The sequence below is a fragment of the Colletes latitarsis genome, chromosome 7 (assembly GCF_051014445.1).
Source record: "Colletes latitarsis isolate SP2378_abdomen chromosome 7, iyColLati1, whole genome shotgun sequence".
In the NCBI taxonomy this organism is placed as follows: domain Eukaryota; kingdom Metazoa; phylum Arthropoda; class Insecta; order Hymenoptera; family Colletidae; genus Colletes; species Colletes latitarsis.
In genome coordinates this window covers 17,493,460-17,519,106 of record NC_135140.1, presented here as the reverse complement: position 1 = coordinate 17,519,106, position 25,647 = coordinate 17,493,460, and the positions used below count along the sequence as shown (strand labels likewise).

The window sequence follows — 25,647 nt, the reverse complement described above, 5'->3', positions numbered from 1 at the left end:
CCTCCCCTTCGTTATTGTGCAACTTTTCTCCAGTGTCGTGCATCCACTACATTTCTTTCCTTTCGTTGTTTTAAACACTCGTTACGCCGCGGAGCATAATAGAAACATTGATTCATAGGCGTATAAAATACAATGGATTTCAGTAAAGAAAATATGTAAATTGTTTTCCTTTTGCGAGTGCGAATGCATTGCATAAAATTATACGAATAGTGAATAAAAAACCTTATATAAATATCAGTCTATTGTACTGCGACAAATAGTAATGATTTTAGTATTATTTTTCTTTTTAATCAATGAAACCGACACACATTTGCGCGTAGGTTGAGTTTTAAGAAGCATAATTTCTATTTAATATCGAGAAGCTTTTTACGCAGGCATAATTTTCCACGGACCTGTTTTTAGGTATGGTACGTTTGTAGTCGTGTATATAGGAAATCGAGAGAAAGTACAAATATAATTTTATAAATGCGTAAAATTTTCATCATTGATTTTAACGTTTATTAAATTAACATGTCGATCGTGGATTAAAATTCTATACATAGTTTGACCCACGACTTAAGTTAGGTATAAAAAAACTGTACATTTCAACATTTTTTTTTTTTTTTTTTTTTTTTTTGTTTTCTTTTTGTTGTTTATGTTTTTTTTTTTTTACTTGTAAGAATGAGGACATTCATTCGACCATTCAGAGTTCACTCACGTATAATCTCGCACAGCCACGCTCTTTCCAATTTCAACGTTTCCTATTTGCATGTATTTTGTAAATACATCACCAAATACCTCTTACTTCTACATATATGCATTCCCATTGACGAATCACTAACCCATTAAGGGTGGAAGTAACTTTGGTATAGAAGATTATTTAGTGAAAAGCATACAAGAGCATAAGGAACGTGAAAAATCCAACGATAAGACCAAGAATGAGAGAGTCTCGTCTTTTACGTAGATTTATCCTTTGTACTAGGCTAGTTACCGCTGGAAATCGATTTGAAATATCGTTTAATCTGGTTTGTATACGTTTAAATGTATGCCTCTGAGTCATCAAATGTTCTCGCGTCTCCATCGCTATACTTATCTGATCATTGATTAAACGATCCGAACTAGAAAAAAAAATAAAAGTTTCCATAAATTTTGTATCCTGATGAATGTAAACGAACAAATCAGCTCTTTGGTATATACGAGTAATATTACATCAGAATAAAACGAATTGTATAGCAAACTTTACTTACTTCTGAATATGTTGACTTTCTTTCAAATACATCTCCCGGCGATTTAGTCCGCTCACGCTCTTGTAGTTACTGCGAACAAATTTTTATAAGTCCCTCGATCGCGCGTTTAACAACGAAAATAATGTTTCGAAATAATAAAATAATACTAATACATACTCGATCTCTTTACGAACGCTTCCCAGTAGATCTTCTCTATCTCTTCTTGCTTCAAAATTATTTCTAATTTTATTGAATTCAAGCTTGTAATCCTTCAGTATGTCTTTATGACGCTGCATAGTATGTAACATTGCAGCACCATTTGGTTGTAACTCATTCATTCTCTCGTTTATAGAGAATAACTATAACAAATGTACATACTTTAAACTATTGAAACAATGTTGAATATTTTAAACTTACTTTAGTTAATAATGCTTCTATCTCTGAGGCCATATTCTCAAAGACATGTTCTTCGTCCAAAAGTGGTACTTCATCTGTATTGATGAGCTTAGAGCCAGTATTGATACCAAGTTTACTGAATGCTACAAGCTTTGCATCAATTTCATTCTCTAGATGTCTTGCTTGCCTTCGCAGATCTAAAACAAAATCTGCAGTCAATGACAATTCAAACTAAAACAAAAAAAAAGCATCAATATATATGACTCTCTAACCATTAATACCAAATTTTTTTAGTCAAAGTAACCTGTTACTATCGTGTGCGACTAAAATGAATAACGTTATAAAATTCTGAATTACATTCTCCGGAAATAATGATTAACCATCTGTAATCGTGAGGGTTAGGAAACATACTTAACATTATACTCATTACTGGACAGCCTATTTCGATTGAAATTTATCTTATGAAATCGTTCCACGAAACAATTTTAAGTTCTAATCAGATATAACGTAGTTACAATTCTCATAATTATATTCTTCGTACTTCAAAAGTACTCTGATCCAACGAAAGCGAAGTACCCTATTTTTCTTTTCTTAGAATAAAAAAAAAACCCCAGGTTTTGTTAGATTTTGATAGTAAACGATTAATCACGGTGGTTTTTTTACTTAACGTAACGGACAACATTGTGTTAATAATAAAATGACGTATGTCAAAACAAGGTGGTTCGATGTTACTTGTTGGAGTAACTTTCATTTCTCGATAATCGAGGGCAGCAAAGATAATTATAACGAAAGCAATATTCGCGTCAAACAAAATCTACCTTCCCAATCGACAGCACTTAATGCGTTAGCCATTTGTTGTTTTTAAATCAGGAGATGCTCTATTTCCTTTCCTATGATATGTGAACAGATACTACATACGATATAACACAGTTCCACGAACAGATGATGACAACCAGACACCTATACAGTGTTACCATACGGTAGACTGGTGTCCAGAGGAAACTACCCCTCCACTTACGCACATTAGTACACAGCTACATGTACGTGAGATTCGGTGTTTCGGGTATCTTCGGGGATTCGAGAAAGAAGGCGAATGTGAGACTGAAATCCGATTTGCGTCAACCGGTATACGATTTCGAGTCTAATATGACAATCTTACGACTTTCGAGGAATAAATATCAGATAAAATTGTTAATAATAGCAACCTGTATATCATATAAGGAAAGAAAGACTTTTTACCGATTTCAGTAGTTCAATTGACCATTGGTGTTTTTACCAGGTTCGTCGTTTGGTAACACTGGCGAGACTCGAAGTCGTACGTCGGTTGATGCAGTTCGGGTTTCATCTGTTTCGAGAGCGAAAAGGAAAGGCTCATATTTGCCTTCTTTCTCGAATCCCCGAAGCTATCCGAAGCGTCTGAGCTCACGTACACGTGGCTGTGCATTAGCGTACGTAAGTGGTGGGGCAGTTTCCATACACAGTCTGGAGATAGTGTACCGATATACCATAAGTATGCGTAGTAAACTAATCTGCTGCATAAACACGCTCACCGATAGGAGTTGAAAAATGGCGGAAGAATTCGAATGAGGATCATTCCCACGATAATATAGTTTTTTTTATCTTCTTATCTTTATTTGTACAGAGAAGAAAGAGGAAACAGAAGGGGTAATCTAAAAAAGTCCAGATTCGTCAGTGTTTTCATTTTTTTTTCGTTTATGTCGCCTGACAAAAATAATCTGTTATTTTATTCTAACCTTAAAAGTTGTTACTTTCATTCGTTATCCTAGATAATCATTGCGAGTTTAGAAAATCCAAGTATAAAGGTAGAAAATTTTTATTTGATTATTTATGATAATTAATAAACGGAGTCATTTTTTAAGCAAACAAGCACGAGACCATGTTATTATGAAATATATATTTGTTCATCTCTGCTTGACACGGTCTAGTATTACATCGACATATTCGTGTGTTCGTGATTAGGAACGTGTAGTGGTGAGTAAACCGGTTTTCTGTGGGATCTCGTATAGTTACGATGCTACTACCTGTGCCATGCTATCCTGGTATTATTGCCTAGGAGAAGGAACTAGGAGTAAGATAACAGGAATATAAGATTTAAATGAAATTTAAATACAGATAATTTAGTGACATGCACACATACACACGTTATTTACATACCATATTACAAATGTGTTATAGTACAAATTAAAATATCTAATAAAGCAGAATAATGGTGAAAAAATGAGCCGATTTGGAGCTTTATCCTAATAAAGATACAAGCAAACGGCACAATACGAAGATTTAAAATAACTTTCGTGGTGATTAATAAAGTCTGCTTTACCATCATCACGGGATAAGTAGATCGGTTTTAATTCTCGCTATTTGCCGTTCGGGGGTACTTCCGTCAACAAGGTATAATTTTAACTCTTCTATAAGGGCCAACGCAGCATAGACGTGATCATCGTCGTGAACGATCAGGTCAGAAAACTGATCTTGCAAGAGTCGTATTATTATGTTCATTTCATTAGTAGATCTGCAAACATATAAAACAATAAATCATCGAACGATAGTTTCGCAATCTCGAAGAAAGTCTGTCTAGTATTTGTAAAATTCGAAATAACGTTGAATCGGTAAAATAACTTTTACCCCAATTACAACTAATATTAAACAAATGAAAGGAGAATATTTGTTCACCTAGAAAAGATCCTTAATCTGACCTCTCCTTCGATAATAGGCAAAATCTCGATTAGACAGAACATGAGACATCCGGTCGACTTTACAACGTATACATCCGCACAGATTTCTTTGAAAGATTTTTCTTCCAAGAATTCCAGAAGGCGTTCCCCTCTGCCAGGATGCATATCAATTTGTACGCCAACGGTCTTTTCTATCGACGTGCACTTTAATGCCAGAATACTATGCTCCACATCGACCGAGAACTTTACTCCGCAACTAGTATCGATCGTCTCCCCGACGCATAGACGAACAGTGGGTACAGGAGTTTGATACTCTTTATCGTCGATTTGGTACGAAATCGTACCATACGCGTCGCAAAAGGAATCCTTATCGAATTTTGGTAAATTAAGAGTTACAGTGGCTATGGCTTCTTTGTGGGGTTTAATGGTGTCGGTTCGGTACCAAAACGTGCTGTCCACCAAAGACCAACACATCGACAAACCGCTGATTTCGTCGACCTCTCTCACAGCTACATAAACCTGAAGATTGCACAACGTTCTGAAACGAAACGAAATATTTTACGTCTTTATTTATTAGCGTGCGTCGATAAAAGCAGATGAAATTACAAAAATACAGTTTTTAGGAATTCTACCTAGTCGATAAAATAGATCCTGCTCGAGAACCAAAGTCCCCGTTATCGACGAAAGAAAATTGTAATTTTAAAAAGCAGAAAAGTTTTTCGTTCGTTATTGTTAGCATAATAAGGTAATAATAAGTTCCATCTAAACGTGTTTAGGCAATGAAAAGAAGCATTCGCGTAAAGTCGCGAAAGAAACAACGTCCGCGAGATCGAGGTTAGCAAACGAGCCAGAAACGCGAACACGGTTCGTCGTGCCGCGCGTGCGCAGAGTGCGTCGAGCGGCAAATCGACCCGCGAAAATTTTGGCCAATCGGCGACGTTGTATGAATCGGCTGGTAGCAGAGGGCGCGGGGTACGAGACGCTGGTATCCCTTCAGTGATCTGCAGGATGCCACCGTGATCGTATGGTGTCTGTATCTTCGGTTCGATCGGTCAGTCGTGTCACGTGTCCCGCGAGTTTGTCAATCGAGAAGCAATACAACAGTTGCGTCTCGATTTTCTCGTGTTCGACTGTATCTGTGAGGAGCAAGTGACTCGAGACGAATCGACGCGGAAAGTTGGATTTCGTGCTAGGGGTGCGATAGATGCATCTTTGAATCCTGACACCGGGGGCATATATGTCCGTAGGAAGTACGTATTGCACGCGTTTAAAGAGTATCGTTGTTAGCCGTGTACATCAAAACAATGTAGGGAAGCATAATAGTAATCGGGGGAGACATAAACCCGGGTGAAAGGAAGGGTGTTCTCTGACCCATTGACCCAGGAAACGTATGCGGTGCAACTGCGTTCCTTTCTCGCGACTCTGGTCTTTCGATCGAGACTGTAATTGTGCAAGATTCGTGTCGCGGGTGAGATTCGTGACCAGCCACGGGAGAATCAACGCGCCTAGAAAACGCGTCCTTGCCCTTTCGTGGTTTGTTTCGCGTCGAACGTTAACCACCGATCGGCGGGATTATTTACTCGCATGACGCTACGTTGCGTGCACCTGTGTAACCGATCGAATGTCCACGATCGGTAGACGTAACTTTCTTATACACTCTGCATGTCATATACGGTTGCCCGCAATATTATTTTCCTTAACGAGACAACTGTCGCGAAAGTTATGAATTAAAACTAACCTCTCCTAATTAAAACTTTATACACCTTAGCTATAAGTTTTTGGAAACTTTTATAAACATTAAGGTTTCTATTATTTATGTAAAATTCTTACGGCATCCCTTTGTATCGCGTGTGTCTCGCTTTCATTAGTTTTATCAATTCTCTTTCTTTTTCCGCTGGGTCAGGTTTCGTTAAAGTTCGAGACGCTGAGTGGAAAGGATTTGGGAAGACGAATCGTGGAAAGTTAAGTTTGTTGTTGACAAACTGCGTACAGGGTGAACCAAAAAGTTAGGGACCAGAAACGAAAATCTTATTTCAAGCAAAATAACAACACGTAGATATTAATAAAATTTAGATTAACGAATCTCATTCTCGTATAGAAACACGTTTGTTCGAAAAACATTAAGGTGCAAGAGGAAAGAAACGGTATCTAATCTAGCAGATATCGAATCGATAGTATTGATCTAGGTGATTATTACATACATATTTTGTCTTGAAAGAAGGAGATCGTATCCATCTTTTATTTTACAACCGAAAAAGCTATAAGTTGCTATAAAAAGATACAGCCATTTAAAAATTCAAAATTTACCGTAAATTTTTAGGTATTCCGTTCATCGTGAAAACTAATCAAATTTTTCGCATGTTAGTCGAACGATGAAACGAATGCCAGCAAAATTGAACGGTACAATTATCAATTCCATCTAATATTTTCTTGGAAAATGGTTGAGAAACGTAATGTAATTGGATGCGCCGTGCCACGGTCAGTGGTTATGAAACCGATTATTCGTACTGCAGAAGTATCGCGAGAAACAAGTTTAACACATAAAGTGTTTCTAAAATAATATTATATACCATGAGTCTCAGAAACGGTCGTAATAGCATGAGTCTTCAAACGTTTTTTTCGTTACAGTCGATTTTAGTTGCAAAAATAATATGTGGACCTATTGCAATGGCCATTTGGATCGCGCTACTTAAACTACATCAAATTTTATCTTCGTTAAACGATTTGAAGTCGATAGGACAGATTAGATTAAAACGAAGAATCACAAATACTTCATGAATGTATCCATTATTATCAACAGACGCCATTTCAACGAATGGTCACTAAATGGAACTAAATGTTAATACTTCAATGACCGCACGTAAGGTGTCCGTCACCGCTGATATCGTAGACCAAAGTGAAATACACGAAGATGCTAGGAATATTATTATAATTATAAATATAACCCCAACAAACGTAATAAGTTGAATGTACGATGAAACGGTGACTGATACAGTAGATCACGCACACGTGACCGCGGCCGTCAAAGTGTTAACGAAATCTTCTCGTAATTTAGTAAAGCATACAAGTTGGACGCGTGGAATGTTAGTAATTAAGATTATTAGAATTATTGTTTAATTCAGCGTCTCGAAGGCTGGCGTACCCGGATAACTGTAACCGGATACCAATCGGGCATTTTTGTTACAGTTCGACATGAATACAGAAGGAAGACCGTCCATCGGGAGAAGATGACACCGCGCCGCCATATATTCGCGGCGATTAGGCGCACGTTGCTCGCCGCCGGTATTATAACGTTGCTGGTGTTGGCTCTGTCGAGCCAGGATGCCGGGAACACCGTGCATCAGAGCCTTTTGTTGGAGGTGAGCGTGCAATCTTTTACCGCGCGGCCCGAGGATCCCTTTTGTTCTTAGAGAAAAGCCTTTCGAGCGGGACGCGCGGATTTAGACCACCGGAAAATTAGGCGGATTGCTTTCTAAAGAACAATTACTCCGGGTCCGCGAAGTACAGCCGGGGACAGTCGTTTCAGCTGGAGCGGATATAGCACGAAGAGCCATCCTGGAGGGACAGAGAGGACAAGCTCTCTTTGTCCGAGGCCGTGGCGAGTTGCGCGAGGAACCTTTTCAGAAGCATGTCCTTCGTTACACCAGGCGACACTTGGTGTTATTTTGTATTTTCGGAGATTGCAAAATCCAGAACAGACGCCGATAGCGTTACACGCGCCAGGATGTCGTTAGGTAGATGAGAGGCCATTGTGTTCCCGGGTCCTTGAAGCCTCCGCGACCTGGATTTTTGAATTAAATGCTACGGATGCTCGAGGATCTCATTCCGCCAACACCGGAATTAGCTTTATCCGGTTAACATTGTTACGTGGTTGAATTTAACGACCAAGAAGAAATTCCAGATTCGAACGTTTTTATCTACGGTTCCCTCCATCTTGGATCTTCGCGGGATTATTGTTTCTGCCCCCCGTCGCGGAGAACGTTTACTTAACATTATTTCTACCAAAGGCGTCGAATCACCCGCGGTAAAAATAGTATTAAAAGAGTTATCTTTTTTTTTTTTAAGAGTGAGACGAGAAAGCATTTTTTGGGGAATTTATTCCGAGCGGCGCGATCGATCGGTCTGAAAATTTTACCATTTGTTTAGCATGTATTTAGATAGCGAAAAATAATTTTTTATTTTCGCGTTGACAAAGTAGATAATGTCGACGATATTGTCGGTTTTTTAAAACGAAAGATAATAAAATCGAAGAGGAATATACGACGAAACATAGAATATAAAAAGTTAATAACTTTTTAACGAAGCCTTCATCGACAAATTGGTACTCTTGATTTTCATCTTATTTTGGCCTCTAGAACTGTTCAATAACTTTACCATCGTTTTTTGTTCTTTGGTAGACACTGAAAGACCCTGTATGATTTTTTCGTTTCCAGGCGACGTGAAAAATTGGTATCTTTTAACATTCTCCTTTGGTCCCACTGCAGAGGGATAAAAGAGTCGAAGAAAACAGCGATTGTTCGTATCGAGGATCGATCTAGTATCGGTGTAGTAATAGTCGAGATTGAGGGGGCAACTACGACCACCCTTTGCATGCTTAAAGGGGGCCGTAGGAGCCCGCGATCGTGTGCCGCATTGCGCCTGGAAGCCTGCCAATCTATGCTCGCAATGCTTTACGTAAGGAGATCGTTTCGCGGGATGTAGTCTCCGCGCTATGGCGAACCAAAGCCCAACTAGCCCGCTGATTTGTAGGTTACGGCACTTCCGGACAACACGAAACGATCGGACGAATGATAATTGAACCCGATAAATTCCATAAATCAAAAAGGAAATCGATAGAAACATCGCTTCGACGTTGGTTTCCTTTTTGCAACATTTTCAATTATTCATAAAATACCATAAGACGCCATTCTAAAATCGAATAATAACATAACTTTTACATTCGTTATATTAGATACCGGACATTTCTTATAAATTGCTGTATATCGATTACCGGTCCAATGAGTCGATTAACATTGGAGAAAGAGGAAAAGGCGAAGATAAATATAATCATGAAATATAAAAAAAAAGAAAAATCTGTGGATACCTCTCTCACGACTATATGCAAGGAAGGTTTATTCCAAACCATTGAACGACACAAGGTTTTAAATAATGCAAGAGTACTACTTTAAAAATAAAAAGCAGCCTTTATGGCAAAAGTGTAAGAGAAAATTGTATAGTTTTTGTAACTCGTGTAAGAATCGAAGCTAAAAAGCTGGAAAGGCATAATATGATATTTAAAATCTGTGTGTTTATGATTTTTCTGTAACTCAAAACACGCCTCGCGAGAATGGCTCCAGCGTCGTCATTTTGCACTATTTTTGAATATTTTCTTTTCACACTCAACGACATGGTTAATAACATTCTTCAATAGTATAGCTACCAAAAAAAAAACCGCTTTATTTCAGATTTTTACAGTGGTCTTACCCCTTAACCCCATAACGCTCCTATTTTTCGGGTTAACCAAGAATGATCAGTTTTCTTTATTGGATTTGTTTCTAAAAATGCGGTTTTTGTTACTTACAACGTTGTATTCGACGTATAATTTGAAAGAAAACCAATATTACCATCCCTTAAACCATTAGATTAAACAAATATCGTTTTTCAAAGCAGTCAGACTCGGGCACGAACGTTAAGGGGGTTAAAAACTGATGGGGCTCGTTTCGAACGATAATTTCATCGAATGTTTAATTTTCACAGCACGTTCCGACGTCTATGAATGTCGCGCTATAGTAGAACGATTCTCTTGTTACCTCGGGCCGTTTTCTCCGAAGAAACTTGAGAGAAACTTGCAGGAGGAAACCCACCCCTACGAATCCCTAGTGGAAGCTATAAAATTTCACGGTATTTGCCGTGCTGCAGCCTTCCGGGATTCGCTGTGTCTGCCGCGGCGAGAAACTCGCTTTGTATTTAATTCCGAGACCTTGAGATCGGTCGTCGGTTAATCGATATCTCCCCGCTTGCATAGTATAATGTGCATCGCGCACGTGAAACGTTCGACGTTCGTGAACTTTGGAGTATCGTCCAGGCGGAAACTAGTATGTTTGTTTAGCCCGCAGGCGACTGAAAATGCAAAGTCAGATTCGCGTAACGCGATACAGAATGTTTTACATACGGGTTACCGTCAAATAGAATTTATCAAGGCGACAACAAAATGGTTCTGCGGAAGCAACTCCGCCATTGGCCTGTATCGGTATATTTGTAATACTAGCTTGTTTAACACTAGGTTTACGGTACGCGTCAATTTGACGCATGCAGATTCTAAACTTAACGTTATTAATTTATGTTAAATTGAATTGATGTAATGATATGGATGTATCCTCTAATTAAAAGAAAAACTGCATTTTAATGCAACTGTCAACGTAGCGAATTATAATAAAAATATGTGCAACGAGTGTCCGTAAACCTAGTGTTAATATCAACAAAAAGTTAATACTTTTGTATGTATTACGATAGGAATCTCGAATTCCCAACGACTCGTATAGGCAAACATTTACATCTAAAAGACTAGGTTTAACTTTGCTGCAATAGTACGGCGCAAAACTGCATCGGTGGATATTTTCTTGTTACGTGCAAAGGAATCTTCGCGAAAAGTTGTAGCAAACCGATTTAGGTTCGCCAACACTTTGCTACCTCTCGAGTTTTCTAAACTCTCGAGCTAGATGTCCCCTTATCAGCACAATTTCTCGAGACATAATGAGCATACCACAAATGAGAGCTCTGTGAGAGCTATTGTGTCTGCTCCTTGATTCTAGGGTTACAAGCGCCTTCTCGATACGTTCCAAGAGTCTATACGCTTCCAAACTTTTACATTACAATTACTGGTCAACGTTTGCTGATAAGAAGGCCAGAATGTGGAAATAGCTTTTGGATCGAGGGTAGATGCAAGTTGCAGCGTATACCCAAAAGTATTTGTCAAAATGGGCTCTGATACTCTGAGAAATTCGAGTTTAAAGCCATTTTATTTTGTCTTATTCCATAAGTTCGTGTCGAGCTTTATATTATTTACATCCTCCATCTTAACCTAGATCCTTAATGCAAAAATTATTCTTATAAAATATGTATACAGAACCAATATAAAATTAGAAAACTTGTTTAACTTGAATTTGAATTTTATCAAATGTTACAAATTTTTGTATCCTCGTTTATTTGAGAATATCCAAACATAATAAATTCGATCGGTGTTTTGTCAGGCGACCATCCCGAGAGCTTTGAGGCGTCGTTTCTCGGTTACCACGCGTCCCTGGTTGTTTAACTATTGCAGACCAGTCGACGCGATAGCAGACAGGAGACAGTTGATGTCTTTAAAGTCGAACGTGTCGTGGCAGCCACGGTCAGACGGAAACAGGCGAATGCAGAAGTACCTGCTTCCGTTTATTGATTTCGGTCTAGAAGCCGAACGGTTTGCCTCGACGTCGACGCCGACGCCGCAAATGTGGGCCATGCGGGTGGTGCAGCGTGCTGTTGTCTGCACTTTGCATCCACGTGCACGTGCACCGGCGCGCATCGATGAAACTGATTATTCCCAGAAAAATAACCCAATATCCGGGGTGTTCGGCCAACCCAGGGAAAAATTTTAATGGGAGATTCTAGAGGCCAAAATAAGACGAAAATCAAGAATATAAATTTCTTGACTGAGGCTTTGTTAAAAAGTTATTAACGTTTCAAGTTACACCCATACTGAATTTTTTTCTCGAAAATGCGTAGGATTTCGGGGTTATGTCTAATGACCAAAAATGATTGTAAATGGCCCCCGCAACCGAAAATAATTTTTCCAGAATGATTTGAAATTTTTTAATTTTGTCGAAAAATTTCACATCTTCTCGAATTTTTTTCTCGAACGTGGGTAGGATTTCGGGGGTATGTGTAATGACCAAAAATGATTGTAATTGACCCCCGCAACCGAAAATAATTTTTCCAGAATGATTTGAAATTTTTTAATTTTGTCGAAAAATTTCACATCTTCTCGAATTTTTTTCTCGAACGTGGGTAGGATTTCGGGGGTATGTGTAATGACCAAAAATGATTGTAATTAACCCCCGCAACCAAAAATAATTTTTTTTAATCGATTTGAAATTTTTTAATTTTGTCGAAAAATTTCACATATTCTCGAATTTTTTTCTCGAACGTGGGTAGGATTTCGGGGGTATGTGTAATGACCAAAAATGATTGTAATTAACCCCCGCAACCAAAAATAATTTTTTTTAATCGATTTGAAATTTTTTAATTTTGTCGAAAAATTTCACATATTCTCGAATTTTTTTCTCGAAAGTGGGTGGGAATTCGAGGGTATGTCTAATGACCAAAAATGATTGTAATTAACCCCCGCAACCAAAAATAATTTTTTTTAATCGATTTGAAATTTTTTAATTTTGTCGAAAAATTTCACATATTCTCGAATTTTTTTCTCGAAAGTGGGTGGGAATTCGAGGGTATGTCTAATGACCAAAAATAATTGTTATTGACCCCCGCAACCGAAAATAATTTTTCTAGAACGATTTGGAATTTTTTAATTTTGTCGAAAAATTTCTCATCTTCTCGAATTTTTTTCTCGAAAGTGGGTAGGATTTCGGGGGTAGGTCTATTCACCAAAAATGCTTGTAACTGACCCCTGTAACTAAATATAATTTTTTCAGAATGATTTGAAATTTTTTAATTTGATTGTCGTCTTATTTTGGCCTCTAGAATCTCCCACTAAAATTTTCCCAAGGGGGTGGTCGAACACCCTTTATATTTCGAGATCTTTTACCTCAAAAGCTGGGAAACATGCGTTCCTCCATACAAAGCGATCAATTCTAGTCTTTATTATATCTCCAGTCACGAAAAGCGAAAGTTACGTAAAAACTTCGGATCTAGTTTTTCCTAAAACACAACTTAAAGATGGAAATTTTTCATCCCTTAAAAACAGGGGTCACTTTGATCGATAACGCGTGACTTTGAATTATTGCTGAATGAATGTCAATTCGTTCGAGGGAAAGAAAAATAAAATCTATTGGAAATCAATCATGTCCCAGCCAAAGAATACCAATTGAATTTGATGTTACAAAACCAACCTGTGTATGCGGACAATATGACATACGGACAAACATTATATAACACGCTAGTGTGATTACGCCGCACTTCGAGGTGTATCTAGTTGTATAACTTCCTTTGGCTACAATATTTTCCCACTGAAGCACACTCGAGTCGTCTGAATCGTTGCATCGCGCAATGTGTGTGGAACCTGACGCAATGTCAGCGCGTCCGGACACATCGAACGGACGTAAACATTGGATGAAAACTATCGTTGTTTGCGGCGCCTTCGTTTCATTGCATCCTCGTCGATAAAAGTTATATCGACTCTCCGTTGAATTGGATACACGCAAGGCCATGGATGCATTTAGGGTTACTATTCTGTAAGGGGGCATCCCCATCTGGACGACTAAAAATTTAATTCGACCATTATCGCAAGCTGGTGGACACACGTAAATATTTGTTACTCAACGACAGGCAAGATAACGCATATTAAAATCAACCATTCCGATTGTCTCGTGTCTTTTCTGTTCTGTTCTGTAAATGACCTTGAAACATCTTCGACGCCTCCATTAGGATATTGATCGTTCGAAGTTCTAATGACATATTCGACCTCCTTTCAATCTCGACATATTCAATATTTACACTTCAACGTGCTATCTAACACATAGTGCGTGATGGAAGTGGGATGGCTCGTGAGTCCTGTTTCCCAGAAGACAGAAAAACAAACGGCAAAAGAGGAGGTTGTCTAGTTTACCAAGGTCTATCTTCTTATAATATTTGCGTCACTCGATTTGCGTCAAATACATTTTGCAAACACGTTTCCCTGACACTTTTACACGAAAGAAAAAAGGGCAATTTCGCTATGCAGCAGCCATGAAAAAAACAAACCTTGTTATACCATACATCATATTCCTCCGCCATTTTTTATTTTCCCGGCAGTAATTCGATACGTCAGAGAAGAAGTATCGCGATCGGTTCAAATTTAATCGCGGATTTTTGCATTTCAAATATTCTGATCAATTTTATTTCATTAACTAGGAGATAAATGTATTCTGTAATAAGACTAATGGCGCATCTCGTTCCAAGTGGATTAAAATGGAGTTAAACGTCCGTTCTAAGGGAATAGTCGCAAAGAGGAGCTTTCGATTCTTCGAACTTACGATGGTTTTGGTCGTGTAAAAAGTTTTTTAAACTTCTGGAAGCCCAGAACGATACTGGCAGTTTTTCTTTTGTCTTCGAGGAGGCAGCCATTGCGATCCGTCCTAATTCCGTGACTTACCCTGCATAAGCAGCTTAAAAATAAAATGGTCGGAACCGGTAGCACGACCCTACGCGGGCAATACAATAGTGTTTTCCATCTGAGAATAGTCAATGAGTCGAGAAACCGGGGGACAAAGAGGGCAATCTCGACTGATCTCTAAGCTCTATCAATTATGGCAATTATTATAAGAATCGCTGCGTCGTGCCAAGAACGTGTAACCGCAATGCGCCAAGTAACCGTAATCCGGCGCTACCGCTAACAGTCGTCGCCGAGTATTTCGATTAATTGCAAAAATTAGGAAATTGGATTAACCTTGCGTGTCGAGCAGAAGGTCGGCGCACGTACCGCGGTGCACGATATAATACGGTCAGGCCTGTTGGCAGCAAAACGGCTTCGAGGCGGCGAGCTTCGAACTCTAAAGCTCCATGTTAATCGACTGAAAAGCCCCGCGAACGTCTACGCGTGATTAGAACCGTTTACTTCCTTCGAACGTGCGCGATAATTACGCCAATCACTTTTCCTTCCTCTTCCGCAGGTCCTGCGTCGAATCAAATAACAGTGAATTTTCTCTACAAGGTGTCCCGCTAGAAGCAGACCATATTAATATCTTTGATTTCTTTTTTTCGTCTTTTTGATGATCATTCAGAATTGTTATACTTTCAATTAAATACAGAATATTCGGCCACCCTTGGGAAAAATTTTAATGGGAGATTCTAGGGGACAAAATAAGACGAAAATGAAGAATACCAATTTGTCGACGGAGGCTTCTTTAAAGAATTATTAGCGTTTAAAGTTGCGCCTGTAAAACGGCAATCTGTGAACAGCTGCGTGCTGATAGTGGTTCTCACTCAGCATGAGAAACTCTGTTTAGTGACGTATCGACAGCCTCACAGTTCTCCGAGTGAGAACCGTTCTCTCTCAACGACAGCCGTTCTACAGGCGCAACTGTTAATAACTTTTTAACGAAGCCTCAATCAACAAATTGCTATCCTTGATTTTCGTCTTATTTTGGCCCCTAGAATCTCCCATTAATTCTTTTTTTAACGAGACTCAAAATGTTTTAGAACGTTCAATTTTGTCCACGAGCGCTTATAAAAATTACTCTTTATATATAAAGTTGTTAGTGAGTGTGGATGGTTTGTGGATTATTGTTTGTTCTGGCATGGTATCGAATGTCCTGGCGAAACTGCGTCCATGCGGCGGCATTCGGTTATCGTGGTTATTTTGTATTGATAAATAGAACGTATTGTTCTGTGTGTTCGGTAGTAATAATATAAGGTATTCATATCCCGATATACGGACAATCTGACAAAAGTAATGATATTAATGTAAAAGTTAAATGGAAAACACTGTCGTTGCCAGGAGGATTCCAACTTGACTCCGGAGGAAAGACTGATGGAGGAAGCAACGAACGCCGAAACGGAGCGTCGACTGGAGATCAGGAGGAAGTTTTTGGCAGAGAAGTGCGCCGAAGAAGAGCTGGATCGGCCTGGAAACGATTCTCTACACAGGCCTAACGCCTGGGAGTTTCTTGTAAATAGAGAGTACCATCTGATATGGTGCAACGTCTTTAAAGCAGCGTCTACGTCCTGGATGTACAATTTCAATTTACTTGCTGGGTTAGATCTCTGCTACTTAAAGGGCTTACACCATCCAGACGTCTTATAAAAACAGGTGAAACCTGAGTTTCTTTCCTGAGCTAACTGATCAAGTATGTTGCTGTGTGTAGCAACAGCTTCCCTTTATTGTTACATAACGTTTTCTACCAACGTGTTTGATCTCGGAAAGTATTCGTACAGTGTAGATAAAAGATCTCGTTATACTATTTAATTAGTTGGCTCGGAAAGCAAACTTGAGATTCACATGTTTCTGTAAGTCGTCTAGGCGGTGTAGAGATATAAAAGAAAATTAAGACACATTGTTCTACGCTCTGACGTTCTGACAGGTATGGACCTCAGTTTTTGAAGGCCTCGAAAGCTGTACCGGTGTCCCTGGCGAGGCAGAAGTACCCCAGGCACACGGCTGAAGAGCTTGCCAAGTTCCTAAACGACAGCATCAGTTTCCTGATCGTCAGACATCCGTTTGAGAGATTACTTAGCGCCTACAGGGACAAGCTGGAGCACAGTTTGCCACATACATTTCACAGCAATCTAGGGGCTCATATCGTTTGGCACTATAGATCCAGGGTAAGCGTTTTGGAACGTCATTGTTCTAATTCTGGCGGCCCGAAGATATTTAATTCTTGATCCTAATCCTACCGGGATGCGAATTTAGGTCGCGTACCAAGCTTTAGTAACCGTAGGCACTGCAATTAAATTTATATAGTAACAAACGTGCCTTAATTTTCATTTTTTCCAACCGACGATCAGGATCCAAAAACAAATGGACGACACGGTCCAAGGTATCCGCTGTTCGAAGAGTTCGTGCGTTGGCTTCTGTGCCAATGGAGGGCTGGTAACGAACTGGACATGCATTGGACACCGGTCGTCAGTTTCTGTACACCGTGTCAAGTACGATTCGACGTGATAGCGAAATTTGAGACGCTTCACGTGAGTACCTTTCAATTTGTAGCAAATTCGATCAGCTAATCGGACTCAAATGCTTGTTTAAAATAAAAGTGGTTCTTTGCTTTCTGAAGGAAGACCAAGATTATCTGATAAAACAAGCACACGTGGGCCACATTATCAAGCCGGAATGGAAGAACCCCACGAGAGGCGTCCAAACGAAGGATGTAATAAAGAATTACTTCGCTCAATTGTCCAAATCGCAGATCAAAGATCTCTACGAGATGTTTAGGTAAATTGCAAATGGTCGACTTGGTGCGGCGATACAAAATTCAACTTTCCATGCTTGATTTCAGGTACGACTTTGTGCTATTCGATTACTCTCCCGAAGATTACATCGCGTTTGGGAGAGACGAAGACACTGAACTGATTTGTAAAATATAATACCAGTTGTTTCGTACATAGCTAACAAGCGCCTTGTGGCGCGCTTAAATTCTTTCTCTTCTTTCCGTGTGTCGTCGGTTACAACGAAAATATTAGATAGGAAACAATGTTTGTTAATATAACGAATTAAGGGGGGACGCTACCTTTTAGGATCCAAGAAAACGCTGATAATTAGATATTTTTTCTGACGATACGAAATGTCCAATATAAATGTTTCGTATACAAGGTGTTCGCCCAACCCTGGGAAAAATTTTAATGGAAGATTCTGGAGGTCAACATAAGACGAAAATCAAGAATACTCTTTTGTTGATGGAGGCTTCGTTAAAAAGTTATTAACGTTTGAAGTTCCGCTCGTACTGAATTTTTTTCTAGAAAGTGGGTAGGATTTTGGGGGTAGGTCTAATGACCAAAAATGATTGTAAATGGCCCCTGTAACTAAATATAATTTTTTTAGTATGATTTGAAATTTTTTAATTTCGTCGAAAAATTTCACACCTTCTCGAATTTTTTTCTCGAAAGTGGGTAGGATTTCGGGGGTAGGTCTAATGACCAAAAATGCTTGTAATTTACCCCTGTAACTAAATATAATTTTTTTAGTATGATTTGAAAAGTTTTAATTTCGTCGAAAAATTGCACACCTTCTCGAATTTTTTTCTCGAAAGTGGGTAGGATTTCGGGGGTAGGTCTATTCACCAAAAATGCTTGTAATTGACCCCTGTAACTAAATATAATTTTTTTAGTATGATTTGAAATTTTTTAATTTCGTCGAAAAATTTCACACCTTCTCGAATTTTTTTCTCGAAAGTGGGTAGGATTTCGGGGGTAGGTCTATTCACCAAAAATGCTTGTAATTAACCCCCGCAACCGACAATAATTTTTCCAAAGCGATTTGAAATTTTTTAATTTAATTTTTTAATAACTTTTTAATGAAGCCTCAGTCAAGAAATTGATATTCTTGATTTTCGTCTTATTTTAGGCTCTAGAATGTCCCATTAAAATTTTTCCCAGGGTTGGTCGACCTGTATACATTTCAAGTATATACTTTGAACAATATTTGTAACAATTTTCGTGAGAAAATGTTAAGCTATCTAGAAAATAGAAGCATCCTCGTACCGAGCTACCGGAATTTTCTAGTCGCGTGGGAGTACTGTGTTCTCTGGTCCTAATGGTCAGAATTAAATACAATTACAATTTTTAGAAATTAGACGAATATCGTTATCGTTGTACCTATTGATCTTTTAAAGGATCAACAAAAAAGAAGTCGATGAGTAGTTTCTGAGAAAAGTTGAGTGGTTTAAAGTTTAAGAATCGATTGCTTATCGTTGGACACGTTCAACGAACGTTGCATCTTAATATTCTAGGGCAGTATTCTTAAAATGTAACTGTTAAAAAAAAAACTATTTATTTTCGAAGACGCAGAGACAGTGTTCTCCCTTAATTCTTAGTGTTTGCGCGCCGAACGCATTGTCCGCCTACTAAGGCGTCGAATTGAAGATATTCAACTGTTCCAAGTTGATAATACCTGTGCAAGCACTGCTACTGCATTTAAACTTTTGATAAATAACGAATGTTACGGTCTATTAAATTGTTAGGATCTACGACAGCCTTAACAAGGTGTTTGTACAATTGTTACGAGGCGATGCGAGTACGTTTTTAAAAATCTTGTACGCATAAATCAAGAGTATTGCTTGGATACTTGAGCTAGAACAAACATTGAGCATTATAATGTATATGGAATCAAGCGTATATACATTGCCGTTTGTAAGTATTAGGACACTTGATCGAAACGATATCAACATTTGGATCATTGTAACTTCGTGGAAAGAAATCGTACGATAAATTAACAATGGCCAAGTGTCCTAATATTTATGGGCGCCGGTGTATATGCGAATACATGCTTGCATTAGAGTGCATAGAATCAACATTTTTTCCATCCGAGTGAGTTATAAATGGTACGGATTTGCATATACCCATTAAGTTTTCTTTATTTACGCGTATAAGTTATGGTCAGTCGTTTGCTATGATAGAGTATGTTAGTTATTTTATGTTCTTGTCTATTCAGAAACGTGTTTATGTTTACCCAGATTCTATATGCGTATATCTGTCTATATGTATATATACATATGTTAATATAAACATTGTTATTATAGTTATTATTATCATTGACGAAATGGTAATAGTACTGCCTCAGAAAAAAAAAAAAATAACTGTAGCATATAATTGTATTAGTAAGATGTATTAAATTACACGACTTCCAAATGCAAGAATGCAATAGAAATATATACATTTCGATTTTTCTAATATTTATTTACGCTTATAAAAGTAATATTTGATCGATACAGGGTTATATTTTCGTAATATATAATCCTTAATATAAACTTACTTAATTAAGGGCGCGGGAGCCGTGAAATTGCGACCAGCGCTTTTCGTTACGGTTCCGCGCGCAAAATGTAGGTGGCAGCGTGTATAAACAAATCTCTCGAGCCCCTATTATTCTAGGATATTGTTTTTTGCGAATACTGAATTTCACATAGTACTTAAATCTATGACAAAATACTTATAGAGAAACGATGTCTTAAAATTGTGGGATTTTATGTAAATAAAACGAAATTCTTTATAAAACAGAAAGAACTTAAGAGGCACGTGCAGTATAGTAGATTTCAATCCTTTATAATTTTATAAATCGTAAGTACAACATGACAATAATTATTTTGGCAAATAAAAGAATTTCAAACAAGCAGATTATATCGAAAATTAATTTTATTTATGCGAAACTACGAAAATGAAAAATTTTAGTTTACCGCTTTTTTTTTTTATTTCATAATTTTATACGATTATATCGTAAATATAATTGCACCGAATCAAAATTTTGTACAATTCAGCAATAACTATTAACAATGTACTTACTCTAGCGAAGCATTTTGTAGAACTATACCGATAATCCATTTGTCACAAATAATGTATTTCCAAGTACTTTGTACAACTAAGATCCGATTGGGTTCCTGATGTACATGTTTCTTCTTCTTTACCACTGGTTGGCCATCTACATTGTACAACTGAAAAGTGTACAAACTAATATATTTTAACATATATTGAATGTATATATCATAAATAACGTATGTCATTTCAACATTTTCTTTGCTACCATTCCTTTTAATCATGATACATCACATTACAATTAATTAAAAATTATATATAGTAAACAAATAATTATTAGATCATTCTATATGTTACTACTTCCTTTAATAGACATGCATTATTACAAATATGCTCTTAAGATGGCAATCAAGTCTCAAAGCCTTAAAAAATTCGAAAAACTAATAATATAGTGTCTAGACACTTAGCTGAAGTGTTAGTCTTTATTATTATAACTCTAAAACGAAAAGTCATTAAATAATTTTCCTGGAGTTGTCTTAAGTGTTGAAGCTTTTATTTTTACGTTAACTAGTTCGAAAAGGACTGAAGGATTTTTATATTTTTTATATTCTTTCTGTATAACGTATCTGGTATTGTTATTAACATTGTCAAGTGACTCACATCACTGTCAGAATCCGAGGTTACGTTCTCCGCGTATTGGGCTTGATGCTGCAACGATTTTAAGACGTGTCTCGTCGTATTTTGAATCTCTTTAATGTCGACGGTGGTTTTTTCGATTCGATTCTGCACGTCGAAAAATTGTTTCAGTAACTGCTCTTCTATGGGGTTGCATTTTGCCGTTGATATTGGTAATTCTTCGTCGCTGAGCGCGAACATATCATCTTCGAACGAATCCATCGTCTTCTTAAAACTGCACACGTTAGACGACGAAGACTCATACTTAATAATTAATGGTAGGCAACTATGATAAACTCAACGCGAAACATCGATATCATAAAAAATTTAATCATTTTTAGCATGTATCTTATCTTCCGATCACTTCTAAAATTTCCGCGGTCGATCACTATTTATCCACGATCAATCCAGCAACACTGAATCGTGCCGAATCAACGGAAAGTTACTAAGTTTTCCTTTCACTTTCCATTTGCCAAGATAAAGAGATTTTATATAAACCAATCGAAACGATAGATGATGGATATGGAAGCTACCATAGATTATTATGCTGTAGAGTGGAGTTGTGGCAAACTTCTGAGATTTGTTGCTCCACCATAGACGACGTTGAGGTAAGACTTTGAAGAAATCACTAGTTTTATCTGTACAGCAGAGATGTCAATTTGCCTTTGTCTCTGTCAGTTTTTAACCCCTGCTTGGTCTCTACTACCCTCTGCGTGTCACTGCTGACCACTGCTGACGTTGCTGACAACTTCTGTCATGATATAATATAATATAATATATTTATATGTATTAATGATATAATTTCAAAGAATTCTATGTGTTCTCATCATTTTTACCTTTCTCTTCCTCTCCTCATTATTCCCTTAGCTATACGATACATGCCGAAAGACCTCGGAGGGTCGACAAAGACAAAATGACATATGCCCTCTTTCTCGATTCACCGAAACTGCCCAAAGTAAGTTCGGACCGTCTCGTGGGAGTCGAGAGAGAAAGGCTCACACTTCCCTTCTCGCTTTTCAACAACTAATATCCGACCTCTCGTCAACAGGTCTCCACTGGCCTCTGCTGACCGCTGCTGACCACTCCTAGAATTTCTAACAACGTATAACGATTACGACTGGCTACTGTTAGTCTCTCCCAGCCTCTGCTGACCGCTACTGACCACTCCTGGAATTTCTGACAACGTATAACGATTACTACTGACGTCTGCCAGCCTCCGCTGGGCTCTGCTGACCGCTGTTGACCACTCCTGTTACTTCTGACAACGTATAACGATTACGACTGGCTACTGTTAGCCTCTCCCAGCCTCTGCTGGCCTCTGCTGACCACCGCTTATATTTCTGACAACGTATAACAATTACTACTGACTTCTGCCTGCCTCCGCTGGCCTCTGCTGACCGCTGCTGACCACTCCTGATACTTCTGACAATGTATAACGATTACAACTTGCTACTGCCTGCCCCTGCTGGACTCTACTTGCCTCTGCATGCCTCTGCTGGCCTCCATTGGCCTCTGCTGACCGCTGCTGACCACTGCTGACCAACGCTTATATTTCTGGCAACGTACAACGATTACTACTGGCTACTGCCACCCTCTGCTGACCTCTGCCAGCATCTCCCGACCTAAGCTGGCCTCTGCCAACATCTCCCGACATCAGCTGACCATCGCTGACCACTGCTGACCGTTGCTGACAACTTGTGACATGATGTAATATAATATAATATGTTTATATGTATCAAAGTTTTGTATAATGTAAATCTATGACAATAAATGATATAATTTCAAAGTATTCAATGTGTTCTCATCATTTTTTACCGTCCTTTTCCTCTCCAAATCATTCTCTTACCTATAAGATGCGTACCACCTTCTTCGCAAGTTCACCAGCATTTTAGAAATGTTCCGGGAACTTTGGAAATCCGAATTTGACCTTGACCTTGGCCCAGTTTCGAAAGTGGGTCAAGGCCATTCGAATCTTAGAAAAATTCCGGGCGCTTTGGAAATCCGAATGGCCTTGGCCCAGTTTCGAAAGTGGGTCAAGGCCATTCGAATCTTAGAAAAATTCCGGGCGCTTTGGAAATCCGAATGGCCTTGACCCACTTTCGAAAGTAGGTCAAGGCCATTCGAAATTTTAGAAATCTCCGGGCCAACTTGGAAATCCGAATGGCCTTGACCCAATTTCGAAAGTAGGTCAAGGCCATCGAATCTTAGAAAAATTTCGGGAACTTTGAGAATCCGGATTTGGCCTTGACCCACTTTCGAAAGTAGGTCAAGGCCATTCGAAATTTTAGAAATCTTCGGGCCAACTTGGAAATCCGAATGGCCTTGACCCAATTTCGAAAGTAGGTCAAGGCCATCGAATCTTAGAAAAATTCCGGGCGCTTTGGGAATCAGGATTTGGCCTTGACCCAGTTTCGAAAGTGGGTCAAGGTCACCGGCATTTCAGAAAACGCTCCGGACACTTTGGAATTCCAGTTTTAAGTAGAGAAACGGTTTCTTATAACTAAGGGAATAATGGGGAGAGGAAAAGAAAGGTAAAAGTGACGAGAACACATAGAATTCTTTGCAATTATATTATTTATTGCCATAGATTTACATTATACAAAGCTTTAATACATATACATCATGTCAGGAGTTGTTAACAAAGGTCAGCGTGGTCAGCGGGGGCCAGCAGAGGTCAGCAGAGGGATGCAGAGGCATGCAGAGACTAGCAGGGGCAAGCAGTAGCAAGTTGTAATCGTTATACGTTGCTAGAAGCATCAGGGGTGATCAGCAGAGGTCAGCAGAGGCTGGGAGATGTTGGCAGATGTCAGCAGAGGGTGGCAGTAACCAGTAGTAATCGTTGTACGTTGCCAGAAATATAAACGGTGGTCAGCAGTAGTCAGCAGCGGTCAGCAGAGGCCAGCTTAGGCCAAGGGATGCTGCCAGAGGTTAACAGAGGAAGGTAGGAGTCGTAGTAATCGTTGTACGTTGTCAGAAATATAAGCGGTGGTCAGCAGAGGCCAGCAGTGGCAAGCAGAGATCACCAGGGGCGAATAGTAGCAAGTAGTAAGCGTTATATGTCGTCGGAAGCATCAGAGGTGGTCAGCAGCGGTCAGCAGAGACGAGCAGAGGCATGCAGTGGCAAGCAGAGATCAGCAGGGGCGAACAGTAGCATGTAGTAATTGTTATACGATGTCAGAAGTATTAGGGGTGGTCAGCAGAAGTCAGCAGAGGCCAGCAAAGGCATGCACAGGCAAGCAGAAACCTGCAAAGGCAAGCAGAGACTTGTAGGGGCATGCAGTAGTAAGTATTAATCGTTATACATTATCGAAAATACCTGCAGTGGTCAGTAGCGTTCGGCAGAGGCCAGGAAAGTTCAGCAGAGACAAGCACACGCTGACAGAGATCAGCAAAGTCCAACAGAGGTTAGCAGAAGTCAGTAGTAATCGTCATAGGTTGTCAGAAATATAAGCGATGGTCAGCAGAGTCCAGCAGAGGCAAGCTGTAATCAGGAGCAGTCAGTAATAGTCGCTGTATGGTGTAAAAAGTTGTCGGGAGTTCTGTACTTTTGTCAGCACTGGTTATCAGAGGCCATCAGAGGCAAATAGAAAGCAGTCGAGATTCCGAATTGTATGCCGTTGACGTGAGGTCGGATTTTAGTTGTGCAAGAGCGAGAAGGCAAATGTGAGCCTGCCTCTCTTAACTCCCGTGAGACGTGTCCACGGTGCACTCGGCGCTTCGTCTGGCATCTCTGGTTTATACCAGAGTATAAACGGTTTCGGAAAGTCGACAAAGGTAAACTGACTGCTCTCCTTCAAGAGTCTCAGTAACATGCCATATCTTCGCAAGGCCGCCAGCATTTTGGAAATGTTCTGGACACTTTGGCAATCCGGATGGTAAAACGCCCAAGTTTATCGTGGAATAGTTTGTAATTTTCAACGATAGATGGCGCCTCTTTTTCGACCTCAAACCCCCTGGTGCTAAAACGTCCAAGTTTGTCGTGGAATAGTTCGTTACCTTCAACGCTAGATGGCGCTTATTTCCCGACCTCAAACCCTCTGGTGCTAAAACGTCCAAGTTTGTCGTGGAATAGTTCGTTACCTTCAACGCTAGATGGCGCTTATTTCCCGACCTCACACCCTCTGGTGCTAAAACGCCCAAGTTTGTCGTGGAATAGTTCGTATCGTCCACGCTAGATGGATTTCTCGACAAACTTGGACGTTTTAACACCAGAGGGTTTGAGGTCGAGAATAATGCGCCATCTAGCGTTGAAGGTAACGAACTATTCTACGACAAACTTGGACGTTTTAGCACCAGGGGGTTTGAGGTTGAAAAAGAGGCGCCATCTATCGTTGAAGGTAACAAACTATTCCACGATACTTGGGTGGCTCTCTCGACTCTCACGAGGAGGTTCGAATGCATCAATTTGCCTTTGTCGACTTTCCGATACTCTACGAGCTCACGTACGCATGATCTGGCATAGTATGATTAGTGCATTCTGTGCTCAATCTGGCATCTCTGATATATAGTTGGTTTAGGGTTAAAGAAAGTCACAACAACGG

At 39.2% G+C, this 25,647-nt stretch overlaps 2 protein-coding genes across 5 annotated transcripts; one reads left to right on the top strand and one right to left on the bottom strand.

The window, feature by feature from the left end:
* Positions 1 to 457: 457 nt before the first annotated feature.
* LOC143343886 (Golgi SNAP receptor complex member 1-like) lies at positions 458 to 21,835 on the bottom strand. 3 transcript variants are annotated; one of them, XM_076769236.1, is made up of 5 exons: positions 2,420 to 2,718; positions 1,623 to 1,798; positions 1,383 to 1,564; positions 1,227 to 1,295; positions 458 to 1,097 (listed from the first exon to the last, which is right to left on the bottom strand). In XM_076769236.1, the coding sequence occupies exons 1-5, from the start codon at positions 2,451 to 2,453 to the stop codon at positions 860 to 862; spliced, it is 699 nt and encodes a 232-aa protein (XP_076625351.1). In that variant the 5' UTR covers positions 2,454 to 2,718; the 3' UTR covers positions 458 to 859. The 3 variants fall into 3 exon arrangements, with proteins under 3 accessions (XP_076625351.1, XP_076625348.1, XP_076625350.1); XM_076769233.1 differs by lacking the exons at positions 458 to 1,097; positions 1,227 to 1,295; positions 1,383 to 1,564; positions 2,420 to 2,718 and adding exons at positions 3,940 to 4,131; positions 4,293 to 4,832; positions 20,462 to 20,610; positions 21,092 to 21,835 and having other exon boundaries at positions 1,666 to 1,798; XM_076769235.1 differs by lacking the exons at positions 458 to 1,097; positions 1,227 to 1,295; positions 1,383 to 1,564; positions 1,623 to 1,798; positions 2,420 to 2,718 and adding exons at positions 3,348 to 3,671; positions 3,940 to 4,131; positions 4,293 to 4,832; positions 20,462 to 20,610; positions 21,092 to 21,835.
* LOC143343887 (carbohydrate sulfotransferase 11) lies at positions 5,282 to 20,185 on the top strand. Of its 2 annotated transcripts, none has more exons than XM_076769238.1 (7): positions 5,282 to 5,544; positions 7,481 to 7,653; positions 15,972 to 16,225; positions 16,552 to 16,792; positions 16,976 to 17,155; positions 17,245 to 17,402; positions 17,467 to 20,185. In XM_076769238.1, the coding sequence occupies exons 1-7, from the start codon at positions 5,532 to 5,534 to the stop codon at positions 17,552 to 17,554; spliced, it is 1,107 nt and encodes a 368-aa protein (XP_076625353.1). In that variant the 5' UTR covers positions 5,282 to 5,531; the 3' UTR covers positions 17,555 to 20,185. The 2 variants fall into 2 exon arrangements, with proteins under 2 accessions (XP_076625353.1, XP_076625352.1); XM_076769237.1 differs by having other exon boundaries at positions 15,969 to 16,225.
* Positions 21,836 to 25,647: the final 3,812 nt, after the last annotated feature.

Excerpts from the sequence above, each read along its gene's own strand:
- LOC143343887 (XM_076769237.1), top strand. Across the intron at positions 16,226-16,551 it reads AATTTCAATTTACTTGCTGG|GTATGGACCTCAGTTTTTGA; the intron begins GTTAGATCTCTG and ends ACGTTCTGACAG. Across the intron at positions 17,403-17,466 it reads GATCTCTACGAGATGTTTAG|GTACGACTTTGTGCTATTCG; the intron begins GTAAATTGCAAA and ends GCTTGATTTCAG.
- LOC143343886 (XM_076769233.1), bottom strand. The coding sequence starts at position 21,328 with ATGGATTCGTTCGAAGATGATATGTTCGCGCTCAGCGACGAAGAATTA. Across the intron at positions 4,833-20,461 it reads CTACAAAATGCTTCGCTAGA|AACGTTGTGCAATCTTCAGG; the intron begins GTAAGTACATTG and ends GTTTCGTTTCAG. Across the intron at positions 4,132-4,292 it reads AGATTAAGGATCTTTTCTAG|ATCTACTAATGAAATGAACA; the intron begins GTGAACAAATAT and ends ATATGTTTGCAG.